The sequence below is a fragment of the Haliaeetus albicilla genome, chromosome 6 (assembly GCF_947461875.1).
Source record: "Haliaeetus albicilla chromosome 6, bHalAlb1.1, whole genome shotgun sequence".
In the NCBI taxonomy this organism is placed as follows: Eukaryota; Metazoa; Chordata; class Aves; order Accipitriformes; family Accipitridae; genus Haliaeetus; species Haliaeetus albicilla.
Window position 1 is genome coordinate 26,826,348 of NC_091488.1, and position 20,191 is coordinate 26,846,538.

Genomic DNA, 20,191 nt, shown 5'->3' on the forward strand with positions numbered 1-20,191 from the left:
GAAAGGATAATTATTTAGAATAGAAATCTAGAACAATTCTGATTTTCTTCAGCAAGAGGGAAAAAATAAGCCTCTGTTTCTTTGTGATGTTAATTTTTGTTTTGCTATTATTTTACAATACTGATCCAGTCAATGGACACTGGAATTATTTTCAGTTCGAGAACTAAATAAGAAAGTGTCTTCCGATAGCAAAAACAGTCCAAGGTGGATTTGCAAAGCCATTAACTGCCACACGTTTGCTAGAACACAACCATGACAAAAAACATTTTCAACATAAACACTGAAAAGGAAATATATGAGAATGATCCTTAATAAAATGCTTACTAGGAAAAACAGAAGTTGGACATTTTCATTAACACAGTCTTAAAGGAGGAGTTCTTACCTAAAACAGTGAGCTCCGCAACTTCACTTTCACGTTCACCAACCATATTTGTTCCAACACAAACGTATTTGCCAGCATCATTCTTTCTTGTGTACGTGATCATAAGCTTTCCTCCTCTGATCTAGGACAAATCAAGGATAATAAAAAATATTTTTAATATGAACTAGTGATTTAAGAATATTTATTAACTTGAAAAAGGTTTTGTTACAGATAATGAAACAAAACAACCTATCAGTGAATTTCCAAATCATACAAAAAAGTGAAAAAAATAAAAATTGCTATTAACCTAATTTCCTTCTCGTAAGCAAAAAGCTTGCCTCCTAGTTTTACATCAGTATTTTAAAATCTCTCAGATTTGGACCCCTATTACTCTCTTCTTCATTCTGCATAATGTACTACTGGCTGTTCAACAGCATGTTTAATGCTTGTTGGCCAGAAGGACTACAATTGCTTCCCATGTACTGCTGCAGTTTGATATAATCAGGTGGAGAGTAAAAATTAGCACTAGACATAAATCCCATTTTCACATCAAGTGCTACAATTATTTTTTTCTTGACAAAAAATATGTGTACATTATCCTATCATTGGTCATGCTTGTTATTACTCATGAATTTTATGTTTGTGAAGGAAATGTTTTATCCTTTAGTTCTTCACCTTTAAATAAGTAATTTTAAAGGCTGATAAGCAGCACGGCAGAAGCAATTAAATCCTTACTGGGAAATGAATAACATTCTACTCTTAATTCTGAATTCACTTTTTGGAAGATAATGGAATTCCAATAACCCCCAAATTAGAAAACATATTTCCCCTTTGTGATTCCAAATCTTATTATTTTATATAAAAATATATATTAAATGCATACGAAAATATCTGATCTCCCTTTAAAAGTATTTATTCTCCCATTTGATTGACAAAATGGTTGAACAAGTTTCTAAGTTCACCAAAATGCAGCAGAATTTGTGTAGGCAACTGAATATGTACCGTGTTTACTTTAATATACAAAAACATTACTTAATTAGATTAATTACATTTATAAGTAAGTGAACATACGCTTAGGAGTCCAATCACATATGAAAACCACTGCAGTTCAAGTCATGGCTGGAAGTACACAATAAATAAAAGCCACATATGAAGCTACATGAAAGGGTCTAATGTGGTCAGTGACAAGGAGAAGCGTGTTCTCAATATGAGCTATTTTGCTCAAGTTGCCTGCAGCTAGAAATCTATCCCTGAAAATTTGACATCTTGAGCAGTGTTGGGCTCTTATTATCATTATAAGATGTACGCACACAAAGATGACAGTCACGTTATTGAGATAAATGAACATGCACGTGTAACGTAGATAGTGTTGCATACAAATTTCACTCTGTTGCCTTTGGCACTTGTTGTTTGAGAACAGAAAAGATATGTCCTTTATCATCCAGAAATCTAGTAATGCTGAAATTTCAATGGGGATTTGAGGCATGAAGAATGAAAAAATAAAGGTGACCTGCAAATACACATTTTTCAAGAATCTGTGTGCATTTTTACATTGTTGACTGGCTGAACTGGTAAGTGTGAGAAGAAAATGTAAAATATAACTAGAAGTCTATCTATATTTATTCCTGTTTTACATCTCCCTAAATCACAGAAAGCTATTTATTTCCAATTAATCTATGCACAGGATTTTAAAAGAACAAGTTTAGAAAGACTTCCACATGCATTTTGGGTATTTGTATATCCAGATACATATGTAGAAATACATACTTCTCATGTATATCAATCTTGAATGCACTGGATTTAACAAAGAAATACATTTACATATCACAAGAATTTACCAACTCAGCTAACGATTTCAAACCCATGAAAACTAAAAGCAGTGATTTTCACATGTCTTAAGAGCTTAAGTCCTACTGATGTTCAGCAGCATTTGTGCTCCTCTGTGATTTTAGCTCTCCAGAAAATCCCAATCAAGCCCATTACAATATGACACAGCTGTGTATTTTGTACTAACTGTAACACCTAGCAAGAACTATCCTAGGAATTTCTTCTAGGAATCACCACAAGACTCTCTTAAAAGCATAGATGGAGGAAAGCATTAAAGCAGAAACATTTGAACAACTAAAAAAACACTGAAAGCTGCTTTTCTTCCAAGTTATTTGAGATTTACATAAGAGAAAACATTCCCTCATGGATGTTGAGGCAGACTTCCAAAGATGTCACAAGCCTACTAAAGGAAGCTGTGCTTCCAAGATGGAATTCTGAACACATTTGATTTATTTTTCCCAGGGGTTTTCCTTTGTTGATCTGTTTGTTTGTCTTCCTTAAAACAGAAGAAGGGTTTAGAACTTTAGCTGCAATCATGGCTATGCTACATTAAATTGTGATGAATTACACAGTTAAAATAAAAAGCACCACAAGTGTATGTGGAATTACATGTCTGTAACTAGAGCATTCACAGATGGCTAGAAGAAAGCGTACTTCCACTGTTGGTCACTACCCAAGCTTTCCATTAAATCTGAACAAATAGGTACCCACCATCTCAGTAATATTGATCAAGCCCTCGTATTCATTAACAAGACACTGTAAATCAAATCTCTAGCTATGACAAATTTATGTTCTCTACATTCAATGTTTGCCACTTGTTCTCTCAATAGGGAATCCTAGAAATATGGACTGTAGACCAATGGCTTTTAGAACAATGAACTACATGCACGTGAATTTTTGTAGGAACACAGAAAGAATCACTGCTACATTTCTTTGTGTTACTATCTTCATATCCAGTAAGTCCAGTACTGTAAATTCCTATTTAGTATTTAGAGAAGTAAAGAGCCAAACCACCTTTGGGGGCAATACCTGAAATCCTGCAAATTAGAACTACTCATAGTCTGTGGATACTTAACAGTTAATCAAGGAGTTTTAATTTGAGTGCTTTGGCTCTTCTCATATTTGTGCCTCTGCCCCAGAATACACCAGCTGGACTTTGTAGAGGCAAATGATATAATGGCTTGAAAAAGTGACAGGCAGTGTAATATTTCATCCCAAAACTTCAGAAGAGTTGTTACCTACTGTATTTAATACAAAGAGAAGTCCTTTCTTCCTAATAAACAAGATACAGCAAACAGTTTGATTCCATTACCCTGGTAGGTACTGCAAATCATGGGAAAAGAATTGCTTTGCTAACTGCCACAGCTTTAAGTCCAATTTTGAAAAGATGGAAGTAAGTATCATGTTTCATTTATACAGAAATCATGCCAAGGCACATTTTGATGCTTCACGCCTTTTCAGGATTTTGTTCTGTTCTGTACCTACCAGCAAATTTATCAGGGCTGTGCAAGTAGAGAATACAAGAATAGCACTGAATACTGATGACAGAAAAAGATTGTGATCAGCGGTTCACAGATGATCTTCAGTTGCCTGTAACACGTATGGATTGTTGTATGTAGGTTAAGAGAATATATGATAGCATGGTGACTTACAAAGACTTATTGACACCTATTTTCTATGACCTACCTGCCTGACCATATTTTCCTCCTCATGAGTAAATTGTTCATTCAAGCAAGTCCACTTAATTTATTTCTTTAAACAATAGTTGGAGATGTTTGTACAGAAAACTGTAGGCACCCACAGAGTTAACTATGTCCAGAATTGCAAATTATGACCACCCAGCAGCAAAAAATCATATACAAATAATGAATCAACTTGGTCAGCCAATAAATCAAATCCATAAAAACTTACCCAAGGGTTCTACAACATACCACCAAGTATTCAGTATAGCTGTGCACATATATACACTTAGTCTAAGACCTATGCGTGTTGTGTATGCGTGTGTAAATTTCCGTATGTATAAATCCATACCCATCTGTCTGTGTTAAGAAATAGTGTTTTATATGTGGGTGATTAATTTACTTTTCACATAAATGTGCTATGAGATCTGAGAAAGAATGAAGCCATGAGCGAAATGCTTGGGAAATCCATATATAAAGGTGACTGGCATTTTTTTTACCTTTCTTTTAGCTCCTAGCTTCATTCTATTTAATAAATGAAATTCTAAAAAAAAAAAAAAAAAAAAATTAAAAAATATTGAATTTAAAAAATAAATTTCATTAGTAAATTCAAATAATTCTAAAGTAAACTTAAACCCATTAGAAAATGAAATGTAGACTGCAGAGTGAAATACTGACGTCTGTTTGTATAGCCACGGTTTCTGCATATGTAGTATCAGAAATTTCACATATTTCAGTCTTCTACAGTACAGCATACATAATATCACATTTTATTTAAATGATATGTGACGGGCATGTGATATTAACCTGTCAGACATGGTCTTTACTTTAAAAATGTACCATCTAATTATAAATGACAACAGAACAGTTAAAGAACAAGGTGAGTACAGGCAATTTTAATTAATATTGTCACCAATGCTAGATACAAGTAAAACAGAGCTTTTATTTCTTAGTTAGGAAATACAGAGTTTGCCCATTTCCCTCTATGCAGTCTACCATCCCAAAACAGACTAGTATATCCATATTACGACTTATCATTGCAGCATAGACTGTAAGGCATGGAATGTCAGCAATAGAAGACACCATTGTAGTTTTAACGAAGTTGAGTAAAAAAAGAGTATAAATTAATACCTATCTTAAATTTGTATTTAAAAATGTGTATCTTGTTCCAAGCTTTGTGAATCCCATGTATTATTCCCTACCTATTATAGCATGCTTACATATCAGACCCTAGACATCAAAACATGTTTGGAATATGTCTTCAACAATGATTAAAGTTTGTTCTTGTTCAACTTCAAAGTTCAGACAGAGGAGTCTGTCCTGCTTTCGGTTCCATTCTCTGGGACCCCAGGAAGGTATGTGCTGCCTCCTCCAGATCAAACACCCAAAAAATTCTATTTGAAAGAAGTTTAAAACATACTTTCAAGTGGTCTTTCTGTGCCATAAATCTGTCATGACAAAGTGCAAGTCAATTGTTCCCCCCTACCATACAGACCAACAAAACAGTCTTGCAATGATGACAGGCCTGAAGGTAGAATCTATAAAGGATGGTGCAAAATGCATAGGAAGACAGCTTTACTTAAAAAGAAAGAGCATTTAAGGTAGTTAAAATGATAATAGGTTCAAGCTGCTGCTTCTGGCACCCCTGCCAATCCAGCCAGGATACATCAGAGCCAGAATCGGATTCAAATCTGCTCATGAGACTGCCTTCCCCTCTTTTATGGCCTCATTATTAATGGCTGTATCTACAAGAAGATGGATATCTACAAAGGCTTAAGGGTTATCTGTGTCCTGAATTGTTTAGTGACTTCAGAGGCAGCTGAGGGTTATTCGGCCCTTGGCATTATTACAAGACATCAAATATCAGAATTACCATATGCGTTTGATACTTCACCCAACTAACAAGATCATGGAAACAGCCAAAATATATGCAGAATCTCATAAATCAACTTCAGAAAAGAAAAATCCATACCTCAGCATATACAATTTTCAGAAGTTTAAAATTGTAACAATCCCAAACTTACTTTCTACAAACATTTGGCTTTTGTTAATCACAAAGGAAGATTTAATTCAAAATAGGCCGTATTGGCTCACATTAATCAGAACTAATTTCTGAACAGACAGCTATGTTTATATGAAAATATTTGACCAGTATAATACTTTCCTGAAACGTTTTCACAGCTATAGTACAAAACATTTACTATGTAACACTTCCTTCCTTATTATAAACTAAGATTAAAATCCTCCTACAACAAAAGCATGTTACAACTACCTTCACAGCCTTAAATCTGCTCTGCCAAGAACCTCCCCCCTGCGCCCCCCCAAAAGTAGCAAACACTTGCCTCAGAAACTGTTTTTCACAATGGTTTTTACTGAGTACTGGAAACACACTAAACTTAACTAATGGGCAACACATAAGCACATCCTATGGGTCAGTGAAAAATATATGGAACTAACCAATCCTTCTGCAAGACCCCAAGAAAGCCCAACTGAGTCCAACATGGGAATGATGTTGTTTGTAATGACAACTACGATATTTCTGTATAACTGTATATTTAACCTCATGCAGGAATCTCCCCTGGATGCACTGGTGCATATGTAGCTTTCACTGTATTCAATGACTGAAATCAGAAATAAAAATGAACTTGAACTGAACTCGGTGTCTGGTATGTCTTCATTTCTCTCCCCTTAAGCAAGTCAGATGATTTGAAGTATCTGTTACGCAGGAATTTTCTTTTAAGCATCACCACCACTGTGTTATTTACACACCTCCAAGGATAAAACCCCAGACCAGCTGGGGTTAATTTGCCACACAAAATATCTCAGTTTTTAATTATGTTACTTAAGTATCACAAATGTAATATGGAAAAATAATCCTAACAAAATTCAAATTTTAAAACATATTAAAAATTCCTACCTGGTAGCCATGAAAGAAACAACATAGGCCAAATCTACAGAGGGATTTAGCAGCCTGTTTCCCACTGAGAGTGCCTACACTGCAAAAGACAGACGCAAGGCCACTCTGCGGGGCTGGGGCGGCTTCAGACTGGCTCTCCAGGGACCACAAGGGCCCATTTACCAACCAGACCAGGCCAGACCCTGCAGTGACTCTGCATCCTGCAGAGTACACCTAAACCCCACAGGCAGCACTGGGCGGGGGGTGGAGGGGCAAGGAGTACCACCACCATGCCATTTCAGAGTGGTATGGACTCTGCTGCTGATTTCAAGGGGATTTCAGTTCCTAACTGTCATTGTAGGTATTGACGGACATTGTCTTACTTTTTTAAGCTTGGAGTTAATGTTGGAAGAACAATGACATGGATTCAAGACAACTCGGTATCATGGTGTGTAGTTCATCGATAGGAAATTTCCTACTTTCCCCTAAGGAAAGAGGAGCTGTGCAGAGCACAAGTCTCCAACAGCGGAGTCTTAACTTTCAACTTCAAAGCTTAGAAGCATGGGTAGATAAAACTTCACTAAGACTTGTAATCTGATGAAAGACGTTTCTCAGAGTGCAGATCTCTCACAGCCATTGTGCCAAAATATGGGATTTTGCAAGGTCTTGATATAGGGTCTTATAAAGGGAACTGTTCTGACAGGACTCAAGTTACCAAAGAGCCTTGAAACAGATGTTCATATTGCCTTTTACAATAAGCTCCCACAAGAGAAAGGAAAGACCTTTAACATACAAAACCAAGGTACTCAAAAGTACAATCGTGAAACAACAACAACAACAAAATCATCACGGTCTAAGAGAGAATAGAAGTAAAAAAGAATTACTCAAAATTTTTCTCTTGGCATGGGTCTGTGCAGCAGGTCATTATTTTCAGCTTTGGCTTTAGTCATTCAGTGACCTGAGATGCAGCAGATTTGGCTCAGACTCCCACTTGCCTTGAGGAGAGGGCACATCCCCTCTAAGACTGGCTGCCCACTGCTGGCTTCTCACTGAAGGGAATGCGAATTACAGGCTCCCGGATCCCTCCTGTGACCATCATACTTCCTGCGCTCGATTGCCTGTGAAAGCTTTCCTCCCTGGAGCTGGCACAGTAGCTTCCTGAGGGAAGAAGGAATTTCTGTCCTCCTCTGAGGGTAAACCTGAGCCCTTTATGGCACAGAATACAAACCGAGAACCAAACTAAGCAAATAAAATTTGTCACAGGTGGAAAAAATGCAGCGGATTCTTTCATACATTTCCAAGCTGGTATTTTGACAGTTTTAAATTCTGAGACAGATTTGATTTCTCATTCAAAACATTTTCCTTCAAAACTCTATAATCAAGTTTACTGCCCAAGAAGTGTTGGCCCTACCAATGAAACATGACAAATACACAAATATTTTGCAAAATGTAACCTTGAAAAAATATAAAATGTTTTCTAACAGAAGTAAAAAAATACTGATTCTCTGACTTTTGACCAAGATGACATGTCATGGAAATGAGACCATGCTTCAAAAAAAGCATATAAACCTGGGTTAAGTTTCTACTGCATTTATCTCTGACTGAGCCTAAGCTTAGCAGAACTCTAACTTTTATACTAAGGCTATGCTGGACATACAAAGTTGTGAAAACATTAAACCTTTTACACCATTTGTGTCACAATGCCAAAAAAAGGAACACCTGGACCACTTTGTTCATTTTTCATGAATAATTAAACACAAAAGGCATATATTAATCTGCCACATTTCACTCTTCCATCACTGATCACTGCAGCTCTTGTGACTGCAGCACATGCAAATCATAAATCACAAATCTCCTTGTATTTTTTGTGGTCTGCACACAAGCTGAGGTAAAAACCTGCAGTCATAGGTAACCACAAGCAAATCTGACTGTAACTTTCATTTTTATTGAAGGAACACTGAAAAGCCACTGGGCGAGGCATTACAGCTACAGATAAGGTCCCTGCTTGGAAGATGCTAAAATTTAAACTTACAAGGTATAAGGAGGAGAATGTATGCACAGAGAGGTAAAGATCAAATCCCCCAGTTTCCCCAGCTCACACGGCAGCCCAGCACCACTGTTTTTGTTTTTGTGCTCAACTTTAGATCCTCCAGAGAGACTCAACAGGCTGTGAGTGACCTGCAGATCTTGGTCCATTCACAAATTTTCAGCCCTCTGTTGCCACAGGGGACTATGCAATATAAGCTGATCTTTAGCAATGGACAGTGAAGCCAGGAGCTACTTGGAGTTTCTGTTACTCTTAAAATAAGCCAGCGCAGGTTGCAATCAAGCAGAACAAAGCGTACACTGTTCCCATTCTCTATGTGCATTGGGATCATTGTTCCCTGATGCTCCCACATTTCCCATTGCCATCCTCTAACTACGATACCCTCTGAGAGCTGTTGTTTGTGGGCTACTGCTAGGCTTGCCACTGAGAAATCCGGCTCCAGCGTCAGCAAGAACAGGTTGCCTACCAGTTCTGCTCTTCCCACTCAGCCCTTGCCTTTGGAGCAGCGAACCGCTTATGGCTCAGTGTGTAACTGGAAGTGGTTACAGTGTGAATAGTCAAGGAGAATGAAGAGACTGAAGCCTGAAGAATGGTGCCTCTTCCCTTGCCTCGCCTGCTCGCGGTTGGGCACTGCCCAAGCTATTCAGGAGGACTCTGGAGCCCTGCTGGGATAATTGCTTCCTTTGCTGCAGTTTCTTGCTATTCCTCTCAGCTGCCATGGTGGGTTTAAACACCTGGCACAATTTTTGTTGTTGTTAAAAGGGTATTGTAAACTGCACCAATGGAAAAGGTGGAGGAAAAAAAAAAGTGGCTGGAAGGGGAGAGAAACTGTTCTGGACACTGGAAATATCACTGCTCCAGTTTTTCCATTTGTATTTACAAAGCAAAGTAAACTACGACAGAGCTGGCCAAGTTCTGCATGGAAATCAGGGTCTCCTGTTTGTGGCAGTTTGCTATTGGTGGAATGGGCTTGTAAAAATAGCAAAGAAACTGAAATTACTCAGCACTTTCATTTTCCCAGTTTTTCTTGTGGCTGCCTGCATGCCTTTTTTTAAACTAGTACTATACTAACATAAATAAGAAGCTTTGATGTCTTCTGTGTGAGCTGTGTAAAAACACATAATGAATAGGAAGTGATCTTTGCAGAAAATGAGGAGCGTTACCTGATCAGATTTCAGTTCCTTCGGTATGAATTACTTTTTTTATGACAGCAACAGGAAGTTAAAAACTGCAATTGCATTCCCATAGTAAACTCTTCTCCCTAAAAACACAGAAACAGCCACACTATGCTTCCAAAACAGATACAAACCCAAATGTTCAGTCTGAAGTAAACACTTAACTTCTAAAGACATTACTGTTTCTTTGCCAGCTACCTAGCATGACAAACAGAAGAGAAGATATACTTTCACATTTAAAAGACTCATCTACTTAACATTCTGGCCAAATTTTTCAAAAGCAGATGGCAAAAGTTAGGAGGCCTTGGGTGCTGGGTAAGCTAAGGGGTAGTCAACACTTCTGACTATGAGATGGACATATTGACATGTCCAGGTAGTTTAGTTTGCAATTCCACTTTCAAAATCTGGTCCTGAATGCAGGTCACCAAAAGGTGCTGCATGTCTGTAGCCCATAGCATGCCATCCACTGAATGCCACCCTGACCTACTGGGGACCATTTACAAATGGGACAAATAAGAGCTGCCCTCAGCTGGAGCCCCACACCAAGGTTTGAACTCGCCACTCCTGAGACACTCTATGACTCCAATCAGGATCCCAAATACATAAAAATATTTCTAGCAGAAATATTTATGACTGGCATTTCTCTGTGTTACTCCCATTACTGCAAATTTTTCCCTTCCTGACTTCCTTCCCATGCCTTCCCTCAAGGAAAGGCAATGAAAATGATGCAAAAACACACACTAAAGAATGCTGGGGAAGTTGATGTATGTGAACAGGCATGGAAGGCGGCAAAGGACTGTCTTGACAGTACCTATGAAAAAAAAAACCCAACCCTTATCAATAAGCTTCCTTAGTCTTCTTGCCTTCTTTTCCAACACAAAAAAACATTAACAGGATCAACTACTACTGCAATACGTACACAAATTTCAGTAGGTCACATCAGTACTCTGATGTCTGCACCAAGGTAAAACCTTACAGAAAATTTTGTTAACAGTAAAGTTCACCCTCATTTATCTTAGAGGACATGTTTGTTCCAATGTAGATCCACTGGTTTTGCTTACTGATGTCCAGAAAAGGTAAAGAAATGATACTTGCTACCATTGCAAATTCATTTTTAATGGAAGACTAGTAACATGGTTTTCAAACCTTGAATAAACATTCAGAAATTATGGGGGAAAGTTCTAAAAACCCTCAAGTATGGTAAGCATAAAACCAGAATAGTCAGCTGAACTAAGACTTCATCAACTATGCATTATACTTGGCATTACACTACTAGGGATTATACTTTGTATACTTCATACAAACTTTTTCTTAGACAGCCATATTGTTGACTTTTTTTGAAGAAAAAAGAAAGCCAAATTTTACTGAAAATGGAAGTCAGTCATGACCAGAAAAGTAATGATATTAGAGAATGTTTGATATAGAGGGAAAAAAAGTATTCAGATGATTCTCTTCACCTTTCAAATAGTTCCATGTGTTACTACACATTTGACAAAAGTGCCGTAAAATCTTAAAAAGTTTTGTCCTTTAATGAGATCCTCTTTCAGTGGATTGCAATGAAATGCTACATGTTTCCCCCGGACCTAAAGTTGGGCAAGAAATGTTTGGTAGAATATAATATGAATATTTCTACTGTATTTCAGAAAAATGCTTAAATATCCTTACATTTCTGAATACAGAAATTCTGGAAAATCCTATTAGATTCAAACTTTTGTTCAAGACCTGTAAGAACTAAAGCATAAATGCTGCACTATAGATATTATTACTGACACTTTCAAACATGCCTGCAAAGAACATCTGATATGCAGGCCATTCTACACATAGAATATTAAAATGTTGCCTTTAATAACTTGTTAGAGTTTGATCTAGGCTCATTCTGCTCACACAGCAAGCTACTTTCATAGTGGGATTGCGTGGAAATATACCACAAAGGTATGAGCTTATGATCCTAATGGTAACTTTTCAAAATGTGCTTAGGAGAAATTCACTTTGAAGCGGAGGACTGGGCCTCTGCTGAGCCTGACATACTTGTAGCCCAAAGCAGCAACTCTATTCCTGAGATGTAAGAGAAGGCAAAAACCAAAGCAGGAAGAGGGATTTAATGAGATGCAGATCTTCCTTAAGGAGTAGAAGACCAAAAACTCATTAAGGGGAGATTTGGAAGAAGGTATACATATGGGATTCCATCGGAAAGAAATTTTTCATGCTAAATTAGTCAGCTAGGCACGTAGATATTAGAGTGGTTTGAAGTGTTGTTTCTTTTTTGTGTGATCATGTGGTTAAATAAACAATACTTTTCCTTTTCAGAAAGCTTTTTTGTGGCATTGTCAACTACTGTCTAAACGCTTCCAAAGGGAAAAACCATTGGATCACACCTAACTGGAGTTAGTGTAGCTGTTAACTGACTATTATGTTTCCAGACAAGTCTAAGAGAAGGAAAATAACATAAATCTAAGTGAAAGGAGTAAGTGATTTAAGGCTTGTTACCTAAAAGATTGTGTTTAAAGTGTTTATATAGAGGACAGAAAAGGATACAACACTGTCCCAATATCTCAACTCTGTAAAGTGGTCATAGAATAACTTCGCATATAGTCTGAATGCTGCACATAGGTACCTAGGTGTAATGCCTGTAGACCTATTTTAAAGACTGCATTTTGTAGAAAGTAAGGAGAAAAGAATACAAAAGTAAAACCTAGAAGACTGTGTGCTGCTTGGGATTAAAAGTAATCTCCTCCATTAGCAGAAACAAAAATTTCATTGTCATCCTCCACTGCACCTGAATAAATAGGAAGTCATTTGAAACAATGTAGGAGAGAGAATAAACCCAATTTTGGTATCTATTCCTTTTATTATTTTGTGAACAAAAAACTGATGGCCATTAACAGTATCCAGAAGTAGATCTGGCCAATCAAACGGCCCATGTGTTTTATCAGAGGACAATCTTGGAAAAAAAAGAACTCTGCTAAGATCACATTTACAGGGTACAATGAATTAAAACAATATTTTTATATGTACTTGGAAAAACTGTGTCAACAGACTTCTCTTATAAAATAGGTATCAGTCCCACAGACAAAAGCAGTATTTGCGAATATAATTTTCTGGGTTAGCAAACCAAAACCTATTTTAATTTTAAGCAGCTAATTATCCAACATGGTAGTTTGGCGAGACAATTCCAAATAAAAAAAGTGTCCTTAACCTATCAGTAGCTAGAACTTATCCCACAAAGGCAATATTTAATGATGTCCTTTTGACTATCACCACACAGTTTTTTACACTATGTAGCTATGTAGTACTGTAAGCACCAGTTCAGGCATGAATCTGCCCACTTTCAAATTTAAAAAGAAAATGCTTCCTCATCTTTTTATTTTTGCTTATAGCCATATAGTTGTTATTTTAATAATTTAGGAAAAACAGATAAAGCTGTAAGTTCTAAAATTTCACTTCTATTTTAACACAACATTAGGAAGAAATAGAATTCATTCTCAAAAATCATCAAAACATACTCCTATGAAAAAGCAATGAGAGACTGAGGCTTCTGTTTAAGTTGTCTGAAACACTGTAGGCTGATAAAGGTTCCAAATGAACAGGTATCCTGAACATCACAAGCTGTAATGATGTGCTAACCTTGGTGACAGTCAGAACAGAAGGGTCAAAGGTTCAGCTGGCATCCCTGGGGGTGATCCTTCAAGGTGAATTTGAGACTCATTGACAGGGCAGCGCAGTAAAACTGACACTGCAGTCTAAGAAATGTGTATGTTACAAAGATGAAGAACTGCCTTTTTCTTGAACTTTATATGCATAGCAGTAGAAGAAATGGCCTTCGTTAAGATGGTTAACATAGGGAGAACACAGTTCGCCACCAGGTGAAATCCTAAAAGCCAACATTTTCAAAGGTTACCTTCTATTTTTGAATCAAAAATAATTAGCAAAGCAGGCTTGCAGGTTTATTTACTCTGGTTGCTCCATCTACTCTTAATTTTGCAAATTTTGAAAGTTATTTCCCCATGTCCTACTCAAAATGTCCAGATTACTAAAATAAAGGTTTCTTCTCCTACTGAAAAACCTGTTACAACTACCTACATTTGTTAGCTTCAAGAATAACAGATACAATAGATGACTTCTTATACCACCACAGCCTTTGATTTTGGGTGACAAAAGTAGAGTAACAGCTGTCACCTCCAGTTGGGTGCTTCCTAGTATTTAAGAATGACAAACGCAAAAGACACCGGCAAGACACAACACGGAAATTTTCTTAGCAGAAAGTCTCATTAGGACAAAAATGAGAATGAATATGGAGTATGTCCATAAAACTCCAGCTGACAAAAGGAAAGTAACTTAATGACAAACAAGCCAGTAACAACAAAAAGTGAAGCAGTAACAACAGCAACAAAAAGATTAAGAATGTCAACTCATTTAGCACTTCAAAAAGGGGCTTCTCCCTTGCTATAAATTATACTATATACTTTCTTGGAAAGGGTGAAATATTAGTCTCAGTGAAGACAATGCTAATACTCACACTGATTTCAGTAATGCCTGAATTTCACACTGAGAGTTCAGGATGTGTTCAAAGTGTATTTTCATGAAACTTACTAATGATAGTCATTGTGAATGCAAATTTCCCAGGAGTTATAATCATGCAAAGCACCTACTATAAAGTTTCCTAGTTTATTAATAAACTTCTGATATCATTGAATACTAGGGACAATAATTTCAAAACCGCTTTGACACTTCAGCATATAACTTGAATGGTAAATGTATGTTTTCTTTAAAATAAAAGAAAATCTCAAAATATTTGTAGCTGGGCTAGATTCTGCAAGTATTATATAATCACAAACACCTAGAACAGAGCATGGCCTGAGTATGTAAGTGAGAATATTACTCTAGTATTTTGTCTACAAAAAAAAGAGCCTATTCATTATTTAGGATGTAATAACACTTTGGACTTCGACAAAGTGGCACAACACAGCTTTGTTGCAATAGTGTCAGGCTGCTTTACATGTATGAATGAATTCAGTCCCACGACTCATGAAATGCTGACTAAGTACTGAACAACTTCAAGGCTTGCCCAAAGTCACACGGGAAGATTGCAGCAGCCCAGCAATCTGCTTTGCTTAGCTTGCAGACTTTCTACCTCAAGGCAATCTTTCCTTTACTGTACAATAATTTTCTCTGTAGGAAAACGTTTTGCAGCTCACTTCTAAAAATCGTGTTGCAATGACTGTATAGTCTCATGGTAAAAACAGCTCATCTTTAATTCTATTCAATGTACAGATCTGCCAGAGAGCAGAACCACTCATGCCTGGAATGCCTACCATGAACAATAAAATAGCTTCAATCAGCTACCTGCAACTTCTACGGTAACACTTAACCCTGAACAAGCAATTTTTTTCCTACTTGATTTGTGTCAGGTCTTCCTCCAAGAGAAATGCTCAAACTGATCACCAAAGTTCAAACTAGTCCTAACAGACTAATGATTTCAGATGAATGGGAAGAGCAAGATCTGCAGAGTCTGAAATGTGGGCCATGGTGGAAGCAAGCCCGAGCCGTTATGTCAACGTCTGTCGCTTTCAAAACCCTGGCATTCTGAATGGCATAGCCACTTGGAAAAGCAATGATGCCAAATACACAAACTTACAGTTAATGAGAACTTGAGTCATAATCATTTTGTTCAAGGAGCCAAACTTCACGTTCTGTGAGGGAAGGCAAAGTTACTTAAGCATACATGTCTATAGCTAGTTTCAAAATTAAATATGTTCCATGTAGCACTAAAAATATTTCAAGATATAAACCAGGAAAGCATTTCAATTTCTAAAGTTTTACTTTTTTAACAGCATTATTTTCCCTGGAAAGTTTGTGGGTTTTATTCTTTCTTAAACTTATAGGGGGAAGAACTTTACTCACTTTCCTCCCTCTTATCTCTGTGTAATTTATTCTCCCCAGTGCAGCCAGAACCAGGAGGCCTAGCAAAGGCAAGGAGGCAACTAACAACACCAGCAAAGAGAGAGGCAAAAGCAAAGCTGTTGAGTTAGAAGAAAATGAGTATAATTAGATCCAAGTATAACTAACCACCCACACTTCCATGTTAAATAAAAGAACAGTCTTTATGTGACCATGTGCCAAATAGATTCTTGTTAGATAATGATTTTTCAGGAGGAAAAAAAAGATCAATTAATTGCTCAATGCAGCATGAGTACTAGCAAGAATTGTCCTACAGCTAGATAAGGAAAGAAAGTAGCTTTTTTTTCTTTCCCTTTTAAGGCGGGCACCCATAAGAAGGCAGACTTGGTCCTGCATAAGATTACACAGGAGTCTGGAATAACACTCTGCAATGTGTATGTTAGGCCCACACTACTGCACGTGGTGACTATCTGAACTTGGCAGTAAGTAATTGTGAGTATATTATTACCTGGAGAGAGAGAAGTACTCTGTTGAGTTGAGGAAACCCAAGAACTGAAAAATTATTAGTTTTGAAGTGCTGTGATTTGGACTAGACTTTTCACATAACCAGAAGCATCACAGGAAACTCAGTAAGGCAAAACTATCCAAACAAAGTGAAAAAATAAAAAATGAAGTTGACAGAACTTTCAAAAAGTAGACCAAAAAATCAAAGCAAACCAAACACGAAGCCGTAATCACTTACATCTGTTCAAGGCTCCAAAAATGGGCACTGTTCTTCTCTACTATTTTTATTCTACATTTTTCTTTTGATTTTGAGAACATAGTATGTGCAAACTCAGCACATAGATTGTTGAGGTTTTATTAAACATGCTTTTAGAGTTAGTGTCATTTTTACTTTACAAAAATAATTCTGAAAAAAAGCATGATACACAATAAAGTCTCAGTTAGCAGTTACCCGATATTTAGTTTTTAAGTGACAACATGTGGCTGCTGCGGTGTGTGAGCGACTAGGAATACCAAAAATGCCAAGAACAATCAAATTTATAAGGTCCACTAGAGAGTTTCAGGAACAAAAATGTACACCACCCCCCCACTCCCACCCCCTCTTCCAAATGGAGAGGGTTTCAGTGTTTGGAAAATAGTGAACACAGTAAGAAGCTGGGTTGCTTCACTTCACTGATACAGACTTGCCACAAATAATACATTGATTTCTGTAGGATATTTGTGTATTAAAAGGTCTTGCATGCTTTATTAATGGAAATACCCCTGTATACGAGTATAATGTAAATGCAAATACAGTAAAAAATGAAGTAAAAGGCTCACAGGTCCAGGAGTCTGCATGAAAGAACCTTGGAACGCAGAAAATTTCTAGTGCTTTTTTGCACATTTGATCTGTAGGGATCCTAAGTCCCACATCCAATGGACTGAACTCTACTCTGAATGTGTTTTCTGCCTGTACACAGTGTGCAGGCTTCCCGGTGTAAGTCCTAATGTTCGGTGTGTCAGATTCATAAAAGGCTTTAAAAGTCTGATTCTTCAAATATTGCTTTGCTTCTCATTGGTTTTGCTCATGATAAGTAATCGGAGAAGGCACACAGCACAGCAGTCCCTGGTGATTCCAAAAATGGAGTTTCATCTTAAGGAGGATGGCCACACTCTACATGTACGATTTCCACACAGATGATGAACAGAGGGGAGGAGAAGAATTAACTTTCTACACCCAATCTTCATCTTTATTGCAAGTAACATAGGCAAATGCTCTTTTCCTGACTGCTTAAAAAACTAACTAAACAAAAATGTTTCTTTTTCATTAAAAGAATAAAATGAATGATGAAATAATTTCCCTCCCACATCCTTTCTTCATCTCCCTTACCCATCCCTAAAAAACCCAACAACTAGACTGTCAGCCAAACAAAACAAAGAATTTACTTTCTCAACATAATAAATCACCTTTGCTCCTAAACATTCAAATCATAAAGTCCTACATGCTCTGGATTGCTCAATTAACCTAGTCTAAGATAACAACAACCTGTTTTTCTATTATTTTTTAAGGAGAAGCTTCCCAGACTCCATTTCTATAATTTCAGATGGTCCCAGAAGTTCAAAACTCTCAATAAGCTATTTTAACAAGAAAATCCTGATAGTCTAATGTCTAGGCCTGTGAAGTCTCAAAACTCAGATATCTAACACATATTCTATTTGCTGCAGGCATTTATTTTCTTCTACTATCTAGGTCATCAGTTCACAGCTAGGGACAAAAAAAATCTGTGGAGAATTTTGACTCAATGAGGAGCTTTCAAATTCCTTTAAGTCTGCAGAGTATCTGCAAAAGCACTCTATTCTTCTTCACTTTACTTTTATACTTAAAAGTAGAAATCAGTATAAAATAAAGTTAGGCATAGAAAAATATATACTTAGTTCACATTAAAGGAGTACTTTTCACTACTGCTGGGTGAAACAATACTAAGAAACCATAGTTATGCATGTCTAATGCCTATTTTAAGTGGCAAGAAGACAAAATAGCTGATGCAATGCACATCACTGATGCAAAGGAACATTTTTGAAAGTTGTGAGAAAAAACAGAAGGAACAGATACTCTTAGCTATAGGAAAAATATGATCAGCAATAACTTGGTTTAAAAAGCCAGCAATTAAATGACCACAACGAGCCTTTTAATCTAGCACTGAATTATCAAGAGTTTTAATTCCAGTAGTTTTGGTTAGTGTTAACATAGTTTATAAATCTCATAACCTCACATGGTAGGTTACACTATTACCAAGCATGCCCTTGGGAACACAGGAGGTCAGTTTGGTCCTAAAGGCAAAATCTTCTCTCTGTGATAGCCAGCACAAGCCTACAGAACCTGGTGTCCTCCCCAGTCTGCAGATGTTTGACATTGGGCCGCCCTTTTGCCCTGCGTCACAATGCTCTCTCCCTTTCCACTAATTCCACAGGCCAATATTATTCTTCAGAGATGTCACTGAAAAGACACATCACATCACGTACGAATCAACGCATGGGTTACTCTGTCCTACACTTTATCCAGCAACCTTGCACAGAAGATTCAGGGTTAATAATGAGCCATTTAAACCAATTAGAACAATGTCAGGCATTGAGCACGACTCAAACACTTTAGACTGACGGGCTTTTTCCTCACCATTTTCTTGCAGCAAACATCACATTAATGGAGAAAGCTTCTTGTCCCCCAAAGAAGTGTTTGTGACAGTTGACTGTAAGAGCTATAGAGAAGGAAGGGAATGTCCACATGGCCGTTTTCAGGCCATTTGCTTTGGCTTGGCGCGTGGAGACTGCAAGCCAACACAAGCTCATTTTGCCCTTACCCTCAGCGCAACAGGAGCTGTGTGGCCATATTAGTACAATACCGTGCCGGAGTGATCTAGCCTGTCTCTCAGCAGGGCTTATTAGCTCAGGCTCGGCGCCACATTAACCGCTGCCATATGGCTTCTGGTCGATTCAAAGAGCGAACTGAATGAGCTCACATCTGCCTGACAAAGTCTGCATAGCTATGCTCTTTAAAATGGCAAACCTGCAAAAAGCTGTGAGGAGAGAATCTTGTAACAGGTTAGGATTTTCAATCCACATTTACTTCAGTGCGTGTAGAAATACAAGCTGTCACTATTAACAGCTGTGGTCTGGGTTGGAAACTACTCGTGGATGGGTTAGACGTGAAAAGTTTTGTCCCAAAGAGCCGAGTCCAAAAAATGATGCGGATATGCTAAGACTCCAAATAGGATGAAGAAGAGAAAGAGGAAAGTGAATACAAAAATGAAAGTATGTCTAATATTTTCTCTTCTTTCTGGTAGCCCAGGCTATTAGATTTTTTACAGCCTTCCAAGATGAGCAGGGTCCTCTGTAGAAGGCAGCAATGTTTTTAACGCATCAGCCAAAAAAAACCCACAAACTGTATAAAACGATGCGACAAATGCTAATCAAAGACTAACATACCACTGAAAAGAGCTCAGATATGCCTGTGATAATAAAAAAATGACATGGGAAGTAGCAGCGTAGCAGAAGATACCCTGAAAAGTCTTAAACACAGACAGAATGGTTTTGCAAATGTGGAAACTTGAGTGGTTTAGACAAGGCAGGGGAAAGTGCAGGCACACTGAGAGAATTAGAGAATTGAAGAGGAAGATGAGAAAGGTGTCCTGATGATAATGCAGGAGACGACAGAAGCACATGTCATGGTCAGAACAGAAAACAAGGGACATAATCCAGAAGACACATTTTGAATGATTTGTGGAATCTGGAGAGCAAAGAGACTCCAGCAGGAGCAACAGGGACCCT

General features: G+C 37.5%; 1 protein-coding gene across 8 annotated transcripts in view; it reads right to left on the reverse strand.

The window, feature by feature from the left end:
* Positions 1-20,191, reverse strand: part of ROBO1 (roundabout guidance receptor 1) — a 659,452-nt gene that overhangs the window by 85,864 nt on the left and 553,397 nt on the right. For all 8 annotated transcript variants that reach the window (XM_069785380.1, XM_069785378.1, XM_069785384.1 and 5 more), the window contains exon 4: positions 383-503. In XM_069785380.1, coding sequence (XP_069641481.1) covers positions 383-503 — 121 coding nt within the window. The remainder of the gene's footprint in view (positions 1-382; positions 504-20,191) is intronic.